Source organism: Trichoplusia ni, chromosome 8, assembly GCF_003590095.1.
Source record: "Trichoplusia ni isolate ovarian cell line Hi5 chromosome 8, tn1, whole genome shotgun sequence".
NCBI lineage: Eukaryota > Metazoa > Arthropoda > Insecta > Lepidoptera > Noctuidae > Trichoplusia > Trichoplusia ni.
In genome coordinates this window covers 6,859,772-6,879,988 of record NC_039485.1, presented here as the reverse complement: position 1 = coordinate 6,879,988, position 20,217 = coordinate 6,859,772, and the positions used below count along the sequence as shown (strand labels likewise).

The following is a 20,217-nucleotide window of genomic DNA, read 5'->3' as shown; positions in this document are numbered from 1 at the left end:
TATTGGATTCCTTACTTTAATCACTAACAAGTGGAAAGTAAACATATTTTTGTAAAATGCTTGTGGCTCTCATTATGACACGCTAACTGTTGTATGTTTTAACGGGTTGACAAAAGTTCATAACAGAATTGCAAAATGACACCGAGATGAAAATACGTAAGTATTGTGAATAAATTCATAATATTACGTCTGCCTACTACGGAAATTTATAAAACATCTCAGTAAGGAAACAAAAATGAGATTCGTTAAACCTGGAACGCTCTATTTCTGTCTTTGTCACTCTATCAAAGTGAAGTTAGCTGCAAATGGTGGTACTGTCGCAATAATATTTTGTATCTGTGCCTGATTCGGCATTTAAGTTAGGTTATGTTAGTTTGTTATTTGTTTATTTCTTCTCATCTCAATTTTTACATGTAGTAGAAGTGGTTTTAAAAAGCGAATGTTAATTATAGGTTTTGTTATTATCATTTAAAGGTACGTAGTAACTTAAAGACAATGTTTATTAAGTTATTCTAGTGTCGCTACTAAAATGATGATACTAAAATATTGTGTATTTAAAGTTCTGCTATGTTAGTTGCAATTAATTGAAAACGCAAAAATAAGCTTTATATATATAACACGGAAGGACGATTAATTACATATCTACGTGTAAGAAAACAACTGATTAAGTAGCTACGAGGTAAAACTTTGTTTATTATGTAGATATTGTTTTTTTTTTATCGGCTTTAAAACGTAATATTTGGATTACTGAGGGCTTCTTTTAACACCGCGAACGCCTTATAAAATGACGTTTAATTACTATTTTCAGTGGAAAGATGGATATTGAATTAATTCAAGAAACTCCTACTGTCATACCAAATGCAACTTCAATTGTTAAACGCATAATAGAAAAATGTAAATATGAAGCAGACAGTAATATGTTGGCTATACCTTTACAAGACGTTGAAGCAAGAGTTTCTGACTATACCGGGATCCCTACAACAAAAATTCAGCAACTAATAAATAAAGAAAATATTTCTAACACATGTTTCTACGATTTTGAAACACGAATCATGATTTTGAAATGCCTCTTGAAATTATATTCACTATTTGAAATACCTACGTATCGAAAACTTTTTAACGAAATGAATGAGTTGAAACTTGACATACAGGACTATGAGCTTTTCAAAAACGAAGTCACTTTATTGGGCTTTGAGTATAGAACTATTTGTAATAGTAATAACCAGCAATTACTAATGGAAGATCCAGAAATAACATTTCAGCGGAACTCATATCTGGCAAAAATGTTAAAATTTCGAGAATCGAATACTTTGGTATATTATATTGGCGAGAGAATTGTCGACGAAGAGAAGAAATTTTGTAATCTTTCTCACCAAAACGCTGATGAACTTGCTCTTAGCAGAAATTATCTAGTGTTTCATGCAGTGTCTCGACTCGGTTCAACCAGCTGCATATTTACCGTTAATGCGACCGAAAATGATTACTTCAATTGGATTGTAGACATTTTACTCGAACGATTAGAGCCTTCTAGCGTTATCGTTTTACATAATAGTCCTCTCCTTGGAACCCCGCCAAAGCCCATATCGATAAGTGACACAAAAAATGCTATGTACAAATGGTTAATGAGTCACAACATACCTTGCATTAAATCTATGAGTAAATTTCAATTATACGATCTAATAAAACGGAATCCAGCCGGTGAAGAAATGAGCCGAGTCGAGCGCGTTTTGAAAATGAATGGACATGAAGTGTTACGTTTGCCAACACATTTCGAAGACTTGTCGGTTATTGATTTACTTTGGAAAGATTTGGAATTCCCTGTACTACAATTTGATCTAAAAGAATTACTCTTAGCGCACCTTAAGGAGATACCAACAACAAAATATGTTTATTACGAGAATATAATTGTAAATAGAGAAGTGGAAGTTCATGGAATCGATGTTACCTTGGAAAATAATTTAGAACATTATTTACTACGTTTGTAAATTCTGCTTATGCTCATTTCAAATAAATATATAATAATATATTTTTGTGTCTCGTGCATATCCAAAAGTAAATTTTCCAACTCCATATTATTATTTTAATGCATTTCAGTTTAGTACCTACTATTTGCTCTTTTCTAAAAACTGTCTCATAATATTTATTGGTGTATAAGGAGCCTACAAATTAAATAGTTATTTATTTTATTATTGTCAAATATCCATTGCAAAATATATAGCTTTCAAAGTGCTTTGTTCAGCAATATGGCATCGAATCATTTGGTGACGTCACACAATTATAAGTACCGTTTGCGGAGAGCAGGTCGAATTGAGAACTTAGCCGTTGGATGTATATTAATGAACACAGGCTGTAATTTTCTAGAAAAAAAGGAATGTTAAACGTTCTACAGTACCTACCCCTTTTAGTGTGCACACATACGAGAAAGCTATAGTATAACCATTCTAAAAAATGGTAAAGGTCCCACACACAATTTTATATTGTTCCTGAAATGCCTCAGACATTAATTACATACATACGTTTATGGTTGTAAAAAAATCTTTAATTGAGAAAGAAAGCCTTCCTTAATCCTAGCTTTGCTACTTGCTCTATGAACAGACAAGAGACTAAACCGCTTATGATCATGTGGCTAGAAACTTTAATTTTATTTATTTAGAGTTTTTAGGTGAAAATATTCAACACAAAATTTACCATTAATGTTAATCGATTTTGAATTCTATCATCATCATTCTAGCCATTTCACAACTAGGTATGTCCGAGTCAGCTTCCAATCTAGCCGGATGCAGCTAAGTACCTACCTGTGCTTTTCAAGGAGCCCGTCTGACCTCCTCAACCCAGTTACCTGGGCAGCACGATACACCTTAGCAAGACTGGTTGTCAGACCTTCTAACGTCTGACTACCCGTAACAACTGTCAAAGATGAATGGATAACATCCGGAAACCAGAATTATTATAAAATAAATGGTCACCCGAAATGTCCTTGTCAATTATAGCTTTACCTGTGATCCCCTCTTATCGCTAGGAATAAATCTTTAATTTTAATTCTATCAAATAAGCTAATAATAGACGAGTAACAAGACCTCTATTAAGTTTCAATGTAGGTACCTATATGACGTGCACCTGCCTAACCTTTCTGATGAAAACACTTTTATGCAAAATAAATAATGAAGTAGGACCGACAGTTTGCCGACGTGTGGTTAATTGTTACAAAACGTGTTTAATTTTCATTTGTTGCCGGCGTTGTCAGCGGTAAACGACAACGGGCGAAACCGGATCGCCAGAGGCAATACAATCGATTTTAAACGTATATATTTGCGATAGTCCAACAATTTCGTTACAGCTTCAAGCGTTTATAAGGGACTAATGAAGTCAAAGAGATACAAAAAAATAGACTATTGGTATGACAAGCACAGAGATAATCCTGTTGCATAGTGACTATCTCATAGGTAAAATAATCATTTTGTATTTTAAATACGGGAACATTATGAGCTTACTATAGATAGATAGATTTTAATTTTACTTGCAAAGATAAGAAATAAACAATAGCCACAACAACTTACAACAACCCAGTTATAAGGTGTTAAAGTTTTAATTTGAAGAACATAAATACTTCTTAAAACAGGGATCAGAAATGACTGATCAGTTGTTAGGTAACACTTTCCAATAAATCTTGATCAATTTGCTAATTACTGAACTAACTTTATTCTAAGTGTGAGTAATAAGTAAATACCTACAGCTTACTTTATTAAATAGGTACTTTTATAGACAACTATCTGAACAATACAAAGTAATAGCCTCATTAATATAAATTGATTGAACCTGAAGTCCAGTTACAATTTTATTGTACAAACCATTCAAAACAAACAGAGTTTTCACAGGTAAAAATTGGAGTTCAGTAGTAGGTACCTATATGGTCAAAGTCAAAATGTTTATTTGCACACAAAGGTAAGGCACCTAAATATGTATAAACTATGTATTTTATTTATTTTTAATTTATAATCTGTAAAGATCTGTTGGAAATAGACGCACAATGTTGTAATGTAATACGAAAGATGAGTTCTCCATCTAACATTTGAGCTTTCCATCTAACAAAACAGGTAACAAGTTACAAATACGTTCCTTTAATTCCTTCTTATCCTTATGCAAAATCAGATCTGGAAGTAAATGCAGTCGAAGTTTTAATTCAGTCAGCGACAGTAGTGAAAATTGACGTAGATATTAAGTATTACACAGCGTGAGACTATTAGCATGCACTGCGGCCTACATTCTACGTTGAACAATTAACGGCTAATAAACTTTGTTATGTACTGCAATGCACTTATGCAGAGCCATGCTCGTGAAAACCGTAATAACTTAAGCCTGATAAAGTTATTCAATAGAATATGTTACGGTAAACATATTGTTATCAAAAAGAGATAAATTTTTGTGCCTATTCTGAAGTCAAATAATTCGATGATTTGTACGTGTTTTGTATGAAAAGTGTTTAAAAATAAGTTTTCCAAGCAAAGTAGTAGTAAACGTTACAATTGGGTATAATTTTAAGGATAAACAATCCAACACGCCTTTGAGTTGTTCCATAATCAATCAAGAATTTGGTAATTCAATTTTCTGGGAACTAAGGTATCTTGGTTAGCCAGAATTATAAAATTTACTATAACTTAGAACTCAATTTAATTCACATTTTTTGGAAATTTAATAATGAGCGAATTAGATAATTATGATTCTTTGAATCGATATACCATCAAAACAACCTTTTCTTATTTTAGGTATGTACTCGTAACTAGCAATTGTCCGCGATTTCGTCCAATTGAAGATATAAGCTAGGTCATAAAAGCTCATAAATGAGGTTATTGTGACTGAACTATAATAGTTAGATATGTACCTTCGCGGACTTTTAAGTAGATATTATTATAAAGAGTTTTACAAAGTCGTAGTACATCATTTTGTTCTATTGTCAACATTTTTAGCAGCGTACGCAGAAATAGGTTTCCTATTTTACACCTTTGGTTACAATATCGCAATTTTCTAACGGAACCCTAATATTTGTAAAATAAATTATAGCCTATGTTGAGTGGGGATAATATAGCTTCTTAACAATGAAAGAATTTTTCAAATCGGTCCAGAAGTAGGTTTCTTTGAAGCCTATTCGTGTCAAGCAAACAAACAAACAAATCTTTCCTCTTTATAATATTAGTATGTAGAGATAAATATTTTGCTTGGTTGGCAATCTGTACTTGGCTCAAAGCGCTAGGCGTTACAGAACCTAAATTTTACTTCGTCAGACAGCGGGGATATAGCTCAGTGGTAGAGCAATCGACTGCAGATCGATAGGTCCCCGGTTCAAATCCGGGTGTCCCCTTTAACAGAAAGTAGGTTGCCTTTTATACTTTTTTTTACTGCATTTCTTTTATGAATTGTAACGGCCGTAATTTTCTTTATACTTATTTACTTGCTCATCAGAAAGCTCGTTTTTAGTATGAAATAATACATGCAATAATGCATGCACAATTACATATTATGTCGATATCCATTTTGGACAGTGACTTTCTACAACAACGTTAGTTAAGTAAACTCTAAAACTGGTATGATTAGCTAACGCTCTGCCTAAAAAAGAAACTTTATAAATGTTGCTGCGCCGCAGTGACTTTGATTTTTTTTCACATAAATAGGTAACTTAGTTCTTTGTTTCTGTCTTTATAGGTAGTTTTCTGCCGTAAGTACCTACTTGAAGTATACCAAAATTCAAAAACGATTAGCCAACACAAGATACATAGACACATCTGTGTGTGGTTTTGTATAGGGACTTTATGTGTAGTTTTTAGTACGAAAGTTTTAAATACTTTTTTATTTTAAACTCTATTTTTTGTATCATAACATTTTATATCAATAAATGATATTTTAAAATAAGAAAGGATTTTGCCGCAATTTTTTTTTAATTCAGTTATCATTTGTGAGTGGCCGAAGTCTCCGGAAACGTCCTCAAAATTATGACTTCTCTCATATTCTATTCCTTCTATTCTGTCGGAGAAAGCAGATTGATTATGACGAAATTCCTAGGTTCAACTACACGTAACATATTACATGATCACGCTTCACTTATTCTGTCATTTGATACGTAAATATGTAGATACATAAAGCTAGATAAAAGATACATACCTACACAATAATATGTTGAACACAGGTTTATATTGTCGTCATAATAAAAGTTTCCAAACAAAAAGTTTTGCCAAGACATTCATAAACGCAAAGTTTATGAGCTATGGAAGTCATGCGATAGTTTCATTTGGCAAAACGTCACGCAAACTCGCGGACGGCACCGAACTACTAAAATACCTTCCATTTGTCTTCTGTACCGAAACAGTTTTGTTCAACTTTGTATTTACATTAAATTCACATTTAAATGGAAAAGTTCACACCAAAAAAGGTTTGAAAATTCTTTAATGTGTCGTTTTAGAATTGCCAAATTTTTATGGTAGGTACATGAGAGCTGTCGATGGCGTAATTTTTAGATAAGCAAAGACATTATGAAACCGCTGTATAAATTCATATATACCTTGTCTGGACGATCGAGATTATGTGCTATATGTACCCATGAACCCTGAACTCGGTTGTAAATGTGTAGGTACAATACAAAGATTTGATTCCGAACCCTTGAAGCAACATTTTATAATCTCTTTATCCAATAAGCCTCGAAGCCAATTTCGAATAAAGAGTGAGCAGTTAAAGCCCAAGGTAAAAACACGTCCTCGGCACCACCGCGCTAAGCCACGTACTTTTCATGTAAATTTTAAGCTGTCGGTATTTGCGAGGATCTAACAAATCCGAGTTGTTGAGACAATTTTCGAGTTAAATGCGGTCAATCACGCACATTATTGTAATATAGGATTAGGTATTTGTAAGCGAAGGATAAACCTACATGTTATCACCGAGACTCCTGAAAACAGTTACCTAAATATATGGTTGTAAGCAACAACGATCGATATAGCAACATATTTTGTTAAAATTTATTAAAAATACAGTCCATTCCTTAAAACGATAAACTATATAGGAATAAATGTAAATACGCTTACTTTAAAAATCGCATTGCCAACATTAATACTCAACTTTGCTAATAATACTTTGCGCGGAAATTCTCAGCGCTAACCATTTCATATAAAGAGATTGTTCAACAGAAAAAGTTGGCAAATTTGTCTCGCCCGAGGCACACATTATCTCTGCTCATATTGCGTTATAAATGGATGTGATTTACCAGAAGCTGCCGTGACTGTTAGAAAATAATACCTTTGTTAACGTCCTTGTATAACTTTAAAGGAATAACATAGCAAACAGTAATTATTCGGTTATTTAGGGACATATTAGTTGCTATATTGACCAAAACAGATTTAAACTTTAGTACTTTTAGCACCAACATACGTAAATCATTTCTCCAATTAATGGAAAATTGTAAAATGTTAATCTTATTGCATACAGTATATTATTGTACAAAAATCAAGGCCATCATATTGTGTAGGATGCGATAAAGCCAAACAGTTGTAAAGATCGGAATAATTTTGTCCAAGCACTGATCGCCGCAAAAAGCAACAACTTCATAGAATTGTGTTGACAATCTAATGATATACGAACAATGACTTAGTTTTATTCAATAAACAAGGTCTAATGTTTACTTGGAAGAAGTAACAGTCTCTCATCTACCTTTGTACAATTTTATTTTACAAATGATTGTCCTATGCGGGGATCGAACCCGCGACACGTCGCGCTCAGTGGGTTTAGCGTGATGTCCTCAACCACTCTGCTATCCGTGCGGGCGTGCAGTATGGATATGGGATTTACTAAAAAATATCTAGCACCCATTTCAATCATTAAATATTATGCTATTTATATTCTTTGAAGGCCCATAATACCATCAGTTTTAACAATTAAAAATATTATAAATCTTCCACCGTTCCGATAAAAAACGTTAATAAAATTTCAAAGCAATAAAATATATTGTTTGTACAACTATGGAAATTAAAATCACAGCGAAACGCCAGTTGTTTCAAATATTAACATACATGGCAAAATCTTTCTAAACTCAATCATGTTGCTGCCAGGCGAAAACAATCCGAAATTTTGGCTCTTTATAACGGTAAAATTAGTTGATTAGTTTGCACCCATTTTGGTATGCATTAATCACTATCAAGTACGAACTCATCCTTAGTTTACTTACAGATATTAGTCGCATCGATCATTGCTTACTGTGAATCATCGGGGGGAAAAAAGCGTAAGTCTAGATCGTTATTATCAACCATTTACTTAGATTAAATTCTGACCAACATTGATACAAGCTCGTTGTATATTTTAGTTGATATTAAACTTGGCTTTGACTTAACACAAGGGAGCAATGGAGCTCCTTCAATCCGCATTCGAGATTTCAAAGGTATAGATGATTTCGCGTCTTTTTGACAGGTATCGATATAACAACGGACACATTTACATTAGTTCCTCTATTCTAGATTCAGCAGAATATAATCCAAGAGCTGTAGATGATGCGAGCAGCAGCGATAGTAGTAGTAGTAGTAAAAAAACGAGTCCGAGAGCGGATTCGAGTGAGAGTGAGGAACGTGAAAAGCCCAAAAAAGAAGAATCAAGTAAAGAGCCCGCAAAACCTGCGAAGTCTAGCGGCAGTTCGGATTCCGACAACAGCAACAGTAACGATGGTAATTATCTACTCTCACCACCTAAAATTATAATCGTCGTTAGACAAGAAATTAATACTCATCCAGTATCTGAATACGGAAGGTAGTAAACGCATATTTTTGATTTTTTAGCAGCTTCTGCCGAAGATAAACTACGAAGCACTAGAGGTTTAAAAGCCGCCGATTTTGAGCCCGAAGAAGGTAAATTATATTTAGTAGTAAAAATTATTTCGATGTAGGTAGATAATATTAAAATGCGAGAAAATCTGTGATTTTTTTTTTCTTTTCAGAAAATCCTAAGATTCATGGAAGGTACCAGAAACATTCTGGTTCAGACGCTTCTGATGATGGTAAGTAAAAATAATTTACTTTAAGTTTAATATTAGTGGCATTATATCTACAGTGCCTTTCATTTTCCATTACACACAAAAATACCTACAAATTTCTTCATCACAGATGGTCGCCGTCGCAACAAAAGACAAATTGGAAGAATTAGTTACAAAAAGGCTAAACATTTATAATTAAAACATTTCAACTGTGAATAATATTTTTAATAAAGTTTTCAGTCGAAATTACAGAATATTGTTTTATTTCCCAAAAATAAAGAATCCAGTGCTTGAATCACCGACCAGTTTAAGGTTTGCAAAGGCCTAAGCCTGTACCCAAGGATGGATCTGCAAGAAGAATAGACATAGACCGGGAGCTTAGGTTTAGTCAGTAAGAGTATGCATCGGAAGTGAGTGTCAATGTGGAATCCATTCACACCAAAAAAAGTGTAATGGATGTGTTCTCTACTCATAAATTAGTTACAATTAAACACGATGGTAATAAAATTTAATAAATATGTTCTGCAATTTTCGGAATAATTTTGGTAATCTTGATTCTTGTATAGTCTTCTGCACCAGCCAAGAATAATTTTATAAATAGATTAATTTTAACGCAATTTTAGTAAAGTCTGTTTTGTTACCTTGCTATGCATTTAACTCGAAATCGATGAAATATTCAATAGACAGACTTAAACATTTTCAAATTTCAGTCGTTTTATTTGATTAGGCTGAAGGCTCAAGGCGTGATTTTTTCCTATATTGATTTCAAAGCTGACGATAGAACCCCTATAAATAATGTATGGTTCGAAACTCGCGACCTTTTATTGCTCTTGTGCGGCGTTTGTGCCTCTTTATTCCTTCAGATAAGATTTCCAAATAGCTATTGATGTTAAATATTCATTAATAATCTGCTACCTTGTACCTAATGCTACGGGCATTTTGCTGGTTCATCAAACTTTTATAAAACATTTCCTTTCATAGGTACGTATATGATACTTAAATATATAGTTTAGGCAAACTCAGTTTTTTTGAGATAACCGTTATTATTACGCAGAAATAAATATTTGATGAGATGATCACATTCATTATGTTTGTTGTTAACTTTTTTGCGACATTTTTTTACCTAACGTGTATTTACTCACTTTATTAACGATCTTATTTTGCTCAATGTGTAATTAGTTTAATTTGTAGAAAGTGTAGGAGTAAACAGTAGCCGGTGAGGTATTATATTCATCTGCTAACGACAGAATGTTGCATGCAATCTGGCGTCTGTCAGGGGTCGGCAGAGGGTTGGTCGAGTTCACCGCAAGATATTGCAAGAGCCTGCAAAATTACACTATTAAGCCGAATATATTGCGCCCCACAACGCCTGGGGGGCGGTTCTAAAACTTTATAATCGATTTATTTTATAATAAATAGGTGACTACTTCTACATCATGACGGTAAATAAAATTATAAAGGTAACAGAGTTTATAAGAAATCCTACTACAGCTTTTGGCAGATTAAGGAAAGTGCTTTCAAAAATGATAGGTAACTTAGGTAAGTTCTAAGGTTTAACTCTATAAAATTCTTTATTTATTTCGAAAAATTTACACTCCAAACATCAAATACCTTCAACATGAGGAAGCCTGCGCTATGTGAAATATAAATTCCGCCCATATAATATATCTAAACCATGTCCTACGTTTTTCAAGCAATTCAACATTATTATAACTACTAGGTGATTGTATTATCCAGAAGCGGTAGGTGTATTGTTATATTGAAAACTCTCATAAATGGACTTTAAATCTTCAGACATTAAAACCTCCTTACGAACATACCTTCCTTCTCGAAAACTCAGACTTCTCTATACGCTACCCACATTTCAAAGTTTAAATTAATTACTTACTTCATCGAGGAAAACCTAACAGAAACTTGTTAAGGGTTTTATAGCAGATATTCTGAGCGCAAATGTTCTAATGTCCCGCTAGTGAGCGTCCTAAATGCATTAGTCTTTCTGCAAGACATCTCTAACGAGACACTTGGTAAAACTAAACCACTCAATTGTCTTGAAGATGCTTTGGGAAATTCTTGAAGAAAATGTTGGTGCTCAAGAAATTATATGCCTTATACATTCGCTAAACGGTAACTAGGTTAATTGAAACACATTCAGTTGACATTGAAATTACGTCATAAAAATTAAACTAAAAAAATAATACATGTGTGAAGCTTCCAAGTTTCGTTTTAAACTCTGTAGTAAAGGAAAAGCTGTTGGAAATCTAAAAGCATCTGGTTCGTTGTTCTGTTGGCAAGAGATCTCATCGTGGTCATTGTAGACGTTGGATTTTTATACATTATACCTACGAGCAATATCAACATTTAACATATTAGGGTTGCTTTAGAATTTCGTAAAACGGAGAATCATATTACCTACCTAACCTTGTGCGTGTAACCTAGCCTAGACTAATAAGACGGCGCATGTATTCAGAAAGCAAAAATACTGTTCGATAAAACTTCCCGTTCACCTACGTGTAATACGGGAACGCTAGAACCTACAAACTTTATGAAAAGAAACTTGTCATGTCTGAAATTATTAGTTTCTTGCCACAAATGAGCTGCTATAGTTGCCTAGGTATATGAAAAGTAGGGTACAACTTCTTAGTTAATATTATCAGCAACATATAATAATTACTTGAGGAAATGTTTATAGAACTTTAAAGAAATTGGACGGCTTAGTAACAACGGAGAATTTTATCAACGACATCTAGGTTTCAGGATTTGGTTAGCCTGTGTATAAATAACATGTAAGGAAGTCTTAAGCTAAGCTTCTAATGACTTCTGGATGTCAGAAACATCTTTAACAATAAAAAGTTCAAGGTGCCATGTATCTTTCAGCGGAAATCACTTTCAGTCAATAATTAATTTCAAATTTTAAATTCAAGCTTGGCTAAATATAACTTGACCAGACGTCCCGTTTTGAACTGGACTGTCCCTTTTTATAATTATAAGTCCCGGTGTACCCGAAATATCCTCTGGGTCGAAAATTAACTCGTTTTTTTAGGTGGTGGGGTCGAAATTTTTATTGAAGCTACTAGTCCAAGTATGGTATCATTAAAAAGAGTTTGATGTGGACATTGCAAAATGTATTCTTTTTGTGCACATTTTTACTTATCAATTATGAAAAATCTATTTATAAATATTCCCCTTCCTCGTCTCCGAAGTCGGAAAACGAATTCTGAACTTTTTATGATGATCCTACGGATTGTTTCATTTACCTGGTAATTATCCAGAACCACATTACCATTTTTATTTCTGTTTCGTCCAGTAGTAATAATTCATTTTAGCTTAAACCCGGCTTACCTACCCCTCGCCAAACGCAAGGAATGTACCTAATTGGTAAGTATCTCAAACATCGACATAATACGCCGATTGTCGAACTCTCAGCGAAAAGCAAAAGGATATCGACGATACAAACTTAATTAGTAAGGTACTAGAATTCCGCAGTGTTAAGCCAGTTAGCCCGGACTAAGATGTAGTTGTTACCCGGTAAGCAGTGCGCCGCAAACTTGTGAGTCTCGTCCAGATTAAAAGGTGCAATTTAAACAGATTTTGTTGCCAGTTTCTTTAATCCCGAAAGTACTTAACGAACTCATTTATTAAAACAGCAAAGTAGGTGCAGATACGGATGGCTATCATTGATTTTATAGTCTCGAATAATGTTTTTGTGAGAATGGGATAGATTCATGAGAGATTATCGAGAATAATGTCTAAGGACTCATTATGCCGTCCGTGTATCCACAACCAAGACCTCAAATCTCTCTTCCACACCCACAATAGCATTACCTTGAGACTTGGCGGTAGACTCTCCGTCCGAGCTGTTGGTTGACTGATGAGTCAGTTTTTAAATTCAGAAATTTATAGATCTTATGGAGGAGAGCGCAGGTTTTGACTGATTCACAGGATTATCGTACTCTTGATTCGTTTTTAAAGATTGAAGAATGAAGAATTCAAGCAGTCCGTTATTTTCGGCCTTAGGTAATTCTTATGTACTGTCATGAACATAAATTAGTAATTACTAAGTAATAAAACAACAACACAGTAACATTAAAATTGAAAGTATTGCTGTTAAATAAATGTAAGCAGGTATTAATTTGAGTTTCGTTAATTTTTGAGCTGAATTTCATATAAAACTTCATGATTGTCGTCTTCTAAAAGCGCAAATAACGAAACATTTAAATAGCCTTTCACAATTAAGCAAGGTCACCAAACCACCTACATAACTCTTTAAATAGGACTTAATTACGGGTTGCGGCAGTAGCTATATTATAATGATGTAGCAACAAATATGAATAAGTAAATAAATACCTGCGTCATATCGTACTGCAGAAACCTTTTCGAGGATGTTTATATTTATCACTTCATTCCGTAAAGAGAAATAAAAATAGCCCACTCAGTTTATTAAAAAAGATAACCCATACAAAGAAAACGAATCATCTGTACTATTAATACAGTCGTAATGTAATGTTGCTTTATGGCTCACGTTGAATACGTTCTATTTTGAAATGTTATGATGATAAACTTTGATACCATAAAGATATAACGACAAAGTTGCCGTAATAAAACGAGAACTACTTTTATTAGAGCCCTTCTAGTTTTTTGTTTATATCCGTTGCAATAAACGCAACTGGAACCACTTCTTAATCCCAGTGGTCTTAACGGTAAATAGATAATCATATCTCAAAGTACGAATTAATTTAGACGCCTGAGCGCATACCTCGAGCTCTCAGCTCTGACTCTCAAAACTTATAATTGAATTTCCAATCCTTAATTGAATAGTAACAGTCGAAGTCCAGATGAATGAGGTCATTGACGGAGGATGATAACGTTTACAAGGTGGGTAAGTACCTTTGCATATTAACTGCTATTTTATATTTCCGTTGCATATTCAGTGTAGCTCTTTATTTGCATGTCATTATCTTATTGTTGGTGTTATTTTTATCTAGATATCTATTTTGTATTGAGTTATTTTAGTAGGTACAATAATAAGATTATGGAAATGTTAAATACTGTGCAAAGCATGCCTTAAAATACTTATTATAAGTATGTTATATTTTATAGAATGTCTCCCGCTCTATTTTATGTGGTGTTTTAAACATTTAGTTCAGTACACGAAAAAAAATACCTCTACTCAGAACATGCATTCGTGGATAACTGCTTGTCCTGCACGAGGATCGAACGCGCGACCTGTCACGCATAGTGGATTTGACTTGGTGACTATAACACTCGGCTATCCGCGTATTTTATAAACGGATCGCATTTATTTTCCCTCAAAAAATATGATTGAACGAGTTATAAATTATCGGCCATTGCAAAATAGCAGAATCGGCTTCCTGGTTGCTTACTGAATAGCTTAGTTTATTTAGGTCGGCTATCCGAAGAAATAATAGACTAACAAATTCACTAACTGGCACAAAGGCTGAATAAAGAGAAACAATGATGAAGCAATTTAATATTGTGAAAATAATGCTTTGTTTCGCTCTTTATAAGTTTAAAAATAATGCAAGAACAATTCTTGGAAATAATATAATGTATGTACATAAAAATAAGTAGATACGGACTTCTCAGTCATTAAAGAAGTGGGTACAGACTTTTTTGGTCTAGTTATAAGATTAGAATTTTATATTATCCCACCTTTATTACCTTTGTTATCTAAAAGAGACATTCATATTTTAACGTCTATAATTATTTAACCATTTCTTTACTTACTTTAAAATCGTAAGGTGGATTTTCGTAGAAAAAAAAGAGTTTTAAAAAAGAAACGCGCCTTATAAAACGTTAAGGTAAAATGAAGCTTACCAAATCAAAATTAAATTTAAGTTATCTAATAAAAGATTGTTAACCTTTTTTAGTACCTACCTAAACAAATGAAATATAGGAAGGTACACATATAATTAAGAGGTCAATTATGATTATGTCCGTTTCAGATAATTGGTCCAATTAACTAACATAAGTAGGTTATGACTAACACGTAAGGCTTCTGAACCCCTTCTTTTTTAAGTAAAATTTTGTGTTGTTTTTTATTGTTATTATTCGGACGGATATTTTTGAACTATAAATTTTGGTGTCTTATCCGTTAGTAAAAGAAAGTTTGTTGATAATTTGTAAAATACTTTTTATGGTGAAAAATGAACGGACTAACCGTTGCCAATACTCCTCATAGGTAATTTGTAAAGTAGAAATTTCAAAGGTAATAAATTTAGTTCCCGAATACTGCGGTACTTTCTGAGTATTCAGAAGAACGAACGAATGTACGGGCAGACTTTTTTACAGTTATTTTCATATGACCGTTATCGCTTCCGAATTTGCGTTTTAGCAAAATAGACCGTTTAATGAAAGGATCTCAAAGCAGAAACGCTCTTGCCTTTTTGGTCTATAAATTTAAAAGTACTACTTCCTAGTGCCGACTTGGTGCCTCCCGGTGTCTTACCAGATCTGAATTCCTTTTCCCAAACACGTCATACCAAAAATATAAAAATAAGTAGTTATAGTATGTTTGTACGTTTTTATTCACAAACATTCTATTTATCTGCTAACGAATGATCAACAAATTAGTCTTCGTATGGTGTATAGTATCTACTAATTTATCAAGAGTAGATACATAAATAACGAAATGTAGGTACTACAAAAGAGTAAAAACTTACATCTATTTTATACAAGCTCAGCTTGGTACTTATCATCAGCAACAACAAAATTACTTATCTCTGTATTTTTCAGAATTACATTACTTTCATCACTGGCTATTTATTATTTGTCTAATTCTGTGTTCCGTAAGTGACCTAATTGTTTCCATTTATATTAACATTTTAGGATCGAAGGTATTCCCTAGATGTTAAGCAAGTTGGTTAAGTTAGATCCAGAAGCTTAAGCTTGTCCCTAAATACGTTTCTTCAACTTTGTTTTTAACAATTACCTATGTACTACAAAGCAGTACGTAAAAAATGTTTTTGATAGGTAGGTACCAACCCATACAATTTCAAATATTAAATTAGTAAGGTGCATCTATTATCAAATTAGTTATGCGGTAATTTATATTTATTTTGTAGCCGTAACACCAGGTATCATTAGGTATAGTTTGCCTAAAATATGCTTAGGCCGGTACCTAAATACTTATTAGTGATCCACTCAGTACGAGTTGACTAGTCGAGGTACCTACATAATAAAATAATAACCAGATGAGGACATACGAAGGGCTTGGAATAGAGCAAAAACGTCAAAACGGTTGAATAGTGGGTTCTTTACAAGGGAAAGTCTTTCGGAGCATTGAATTGTTACGCACTGAAGCATCATACATTACAATATAATAATATAAAGTTCGCGTACCGCTACACTGGAAAAATTGACTCTAAAACTGTACAAACTGAAGTTGCCGTTACAATAGACTAGCAATAGCAGCAATCCTCGCAGTTTTATAATCGCAAACACAAGCATTGTTCATTATGAAGGTCACAAACCTAGGTACCCACTTTTATTATTTACAGATAAGAGCGGATTTTAGTTGGGGTTATTGCCTTCTGCATTTGATTGAATACATTATTGTGTTATTGTATAATGTCTGTACCCACTCGTCCAATGTTTATTGTGTTTTTGTATTCTTATCACGTTAAAAAAATGATACTTTTAATAAATCATTCCATTTAGTCCGATCTTAAATTTATGATCCTTGTAATAGCAACGTAATAACTTGTAGGATTTAAGTTAGTTTGGAAAATATTGTAATATTAAAAAATACCCGGTGACTTAACCTTAAAGGTTACAAATATATTTCCAAAATTATTTTTATGTGAGAGAAAATATTATAGAGAGAAAATATATTATAAACTTAAAAAAGTAATAGTCGAATAATGAAATATGTACAAAGACGTCCCTAACTGTCAGTGTCACTGTTGTCATTTCAATTTAGTCAGTGTCAGTGTCAATTGTGAGTTAACGTATTGTCATTCTTCGTGCACAGAAATATATGAAATTCTCTGAAATTTCTGCTTTTCTTGTCGTAATTAGAGCATTATAGCACTTGCTAATTGCGCAGAAATAATAAACAAAAATAAACATCAACTTTTCTCTTTGTTCTAACAGAATGAGCACCGTTGAACATTATGACATCTGTTTGTTTTGATCATAAGTTCACATATTAATTAATTTGCATTAGTTTATGAACTATAAAATAAAAATGGAAGGTAGTGGTTGGAGAAGCAACATTGTTAGCCAATTGCAGGCTAGAAATAAATGCGAAACTGTGGCTTTTCAGGACATAATATCTTTTCGTAAGTAACTTAACCTATGGACTTCTTTGTGTTGTCATTTAAGTAATATATTAAATAGACGGGATTTATCACTAGGCTAATAATCCATTGTTCCGTGATGATAGTTTGTGCTTCAGTTCATTTGTTATCACAGCAATTAATTACATTTGTAGGCGGTTTGTTTATAACCTACATTATTTACAAGTATTGCTATCACAATGGAATGAACCCTCGAATAACGTAAATAACCTATACAATGAAATGAAAACATGTACCAAGTTGTCTCCTTCAGTATTATTTGTGGTAGTGACATGCCTCTGAATACATGTCACTGGTGTTGCTTTATGATTAGATACCAGTGATAAAATTTGATGAATGATAATTTCCTTATGTTTACCTGTCTATTTCTATGAAAGTAATCTTTCATATTGTATGCTAATGTGTTGTTTTACAGAGTAACTGAATACATAATAAAGTTGTAGGTATACTATTAATTCAGTTCTAAAATGATGACACTCCTAAATTAATTACACCATCATAAATTGTCAAACAAATTTAAGATGTCTATGATAATCATTTATTATGACATTTATCCAAAAAGTATTATAAAACTTGAATTTATTTAGATACATATATCACAAAAAAACATATTAGTAAGTAAGAGTATATAGTATTGTATTTAAAGCAGGCAATAGATTTGTAAGAAATTTTCTCAGAGAAATCTAATAAGAATCATACAGAGAAAGTGTGTTAAGTGATATAATAATACTTTCATGTGTTAATTATACTTTTACTTGAATCTTTCAGAGAGCAGACTGTTTGATAATGTGAATACATTAAAGAATGAAAACCTGCAATTAACGTTATTGAATGAAAGAATACGGTTTACGGGAACAGATAGCGTGTTATCAGGCACCGGTGAGTATTAGTCACATTTTTTATTATTAAATTTAGTCATTAATACAATAATCTGGTTATAACCTAAAATATTCTTTTTTGTAAATTTACATACACAGGAAAATGATTTCCAACAATTGCCAACTTGCTTACTAACTTAATATGGCATATTTCATAAAACTGTTCATTTTTTACTTGTCAGCAATTTAACATAAGAAATTTTAATAAACAAACTTTTTTGATAAAAATTATGACTATGTTATTATGTTTTAATCTAACATTGTTAATTGAAAATTACAGGAACTGCCAACAATGAAAGGATTCAGGCTTTGGAACAAAAAATTCTTATCCAACAAGAAGAACTCACATCTATGCACAGACGGAGAGGAGAGAATGCTCAACAGATAATGAGTCTCAATGAGAAAGTGCATGAGTTAGAGAAACAATTACAAGCAAAAGATATAGTGTAAGTATTTTTATTAGCTTCTGTTAAAAGTCATTGATTTAAAAATTAGAAGCATTATCATGTGTAAGGATAACAGCCTGTGCCAATATCAAAGACGGCTGATGTGTTGACATATTGGTGTATGTGGTATTAACAGTCAGTTCATCAGATCAAATGCTGCACATTTGTTGGTACTACCATTTCCAACTTTCTCTATTCTGTGCCACCTATTTCACATCCTCATATATTGAAACTTCTATGTTTTCGTTGAGTTGGTCAATGTACTTCTTTCTTGGTCTCCCTCTTCCTCAGAGCTTCTATCAGTCTTTCTACCATATTCGATAAAAATGAGTTATGGTGAATAAGGTCATCATGCACCCTCTCTTTTTCTCGAAATTATGGTCAGAAAGATGGAATCATAAATATATAAAAAAACTTCAATATTTATTTTGGATTTATCTGTGTGCATTGCGAAGTGGCATAGCTCAATGTCTCAATGACCACTATGCACAAGTTACTGCAGGTACACCAGCCGGATTAGTGCTAAAAAGCAATGTACACAGCTCATTACAAGCATTTGTTTGCATTTGCCGAAGATTCTTAAGTTTATGTTTTTTTTTTGGTATACAATGTGGTATTTTTAAAAAATTTATATCATGTAACCAGATTCATGTATATTAAAATTGAAAGAGTTATTTTCATTCAGATTTCTTGCCTTATTTTATATAAATGTAGGGTTTTAGATAATGTAATAGAGACTAATTATTTTTCAATTATATTAAAAAAACCTGCACCTTAAATGTTATGTCTCAAGAAAACTGACATCTCATAAAATACTTTTCTTTAGAATTTCAGAAACAACTGCTGTCATAGCATCCCTTCGTGCTGAAATACAAATGTATGAAACAAATATGGCTGAATTGCAAGGACTCAATCAAGTTTTAAGAGACGAGCATCAGGCATTACAAATTGCTTTTGCATCAATAGAAGAGAAATTAAGGAAAGCACAGGTATCATAAATCTAACATTATCATCAGCCACTAGTGAACACTCAGCTCTATTCTAAAATTATAATTATTTTTTTAGCAACTTTACACCTTGAGTAATAATCAAAAATTTAAATTATAAAATAGCTGTATCGACGGTCGGCACGTGATATAATGCTATGCGTTTCCACGTGTCAGCATAAAACGCGGCTGACGTCACTGGGCAGTTAGGTTTAGTAAGTAAAAGTCTGACACTACACGTTCCCTCCCTTAAAGGAGCTAGAGTCGATTAGGATTTCCCCCAAAACAAAATAAAATGGTGTGTTTGCAATACTTATTGTGATCACATGATAAAACCATCTTAAATTCTTATTCTTAACCCAGCGAGATTTAGACAATTCAGACAAGACGGAGAATAACCTAAATTCAGTTATCATTTTATATTCCTTCATCTAATTTACGTAATTCCAACAGTGTATCTCTTAGAATCACGCTAAACACATGCGAACGACACGTGGTCCCGACTCTTTATTAGTTTGCTAATTAGTTTCTTTTATCTCAAACAACTCAGATAAACTAAGTTGGGTTGTCCTGTTTTGTTAATGTTCGTGT

The 20,217-nt window shown here is 32.9% G+C and overlaps 3 protein-coding genes and 1 non-coding gene across 8 annotated transcripts in view; all 4 read left to right on the top strand.

Moving 5' to 3' along the window:
* Positions 1-297: 297 nt before the first annotated feature.
* LOC113496868 lies at positions 298-3,922 on the top strand. Of its 3 annotated transcripts, XM_026876237.1 has the most exons (3): positions 299-474; positions 561-679; positions 809-3,922. In XM_026876237.1, exon 3 carries the CDS (start codon positions 816-818, stop codon positions 1,983-1,985), a length of 1,170 nt encoding a protein of 389 aa, XP_026732038.1. In that variant the 5' UTR covers positions 299-474; positions 561-679; positions 809-815; the 3' UTR covers positions 1,986-3,922. The 3 variants fall into 3 exon arrangements, with proteins under 3 accessions (XP_026732037.1, XP_026732038.1, XP_026732039.1); XM_026876236.1 differs by having other exon boundaries at positions 298-679; XM_026876238.1 differs by lacking the exon at positions 561-679 and having other exon boundaries at positions 301-474.
* A 1,362-nt stretch (positions 3,923-5,284) lies between these two features.
* Positions 5,285-5,356, top strand: Trnac-gca. Its single transcript has one exon. It is a non-coding gene; the product is annotated as a tRNA-Cys (tRNA).
* Positions 5,357-5,922: 566 nt separating this feature from the next.
* On the top strand, positions 5,923-9,249 carry LOC113496974 (nucleolar and coiled-body phosphoprotein 1-like). Of its 2 annotated transcripts, none has more exons than XM_026876388.1 (4): positions 5,923-8,693; positions 8,808-8,873; positions 8,963-9,022; positions 9,129-9,249. In XM_026876388.1, exons 1-4 carry the CDS (start codon positions 8,420-8,422, stop codon positions 9,191-9,193), a joined length of 465 nt encoding a protein of 154 aa, XP_026732189.1. In that variant the 5' UTR covers positions 5,923-8,419; the 3' UTR covers positions 9,194-9,249. The 2 variants fall into 2 exon arrangements, with proteins under 2 accessions (XP_026732189.1, XP_026732188.1); XM_026876387.1 differs by having other exon boundaries at positions 8,805-8,873.
* A 7,685-nt stretch (positions 9,250-16,934) lies between these two features.
* The window catches only part of LOC113496719 (autophagy-related protein 16-1), a 146,675-nt gene continuing 143,392 nt past the window's right edge, over positions 16,935-20,217 (top strand). The window contains exons 1-4 of one of the 2 annotated variants that reach the window (XM_026876034.1): positions 16,935-17,298; positions 18,085-18,195; positions 18,475-18,640; positions 19,467-19,629. In XM_026876034.1, the coding sequence (XP_026731835.1) occupies positions 17,187-17,298; positions 18,085-18,195; positions 18,475-18,640; positions 19,467-19,629 (552 nt within the window). In that variant the 5' untranslated portion in view covers positions 16,935-17,186. The remainder of the gene's footprint in view (positions 17,299-18,084; positions 18,196-18,474; positions 18,641-19,466; positions 19,630-20,217) is intronic. The other variant, XM_026876035.1, reaches the window with a different exon arrangement.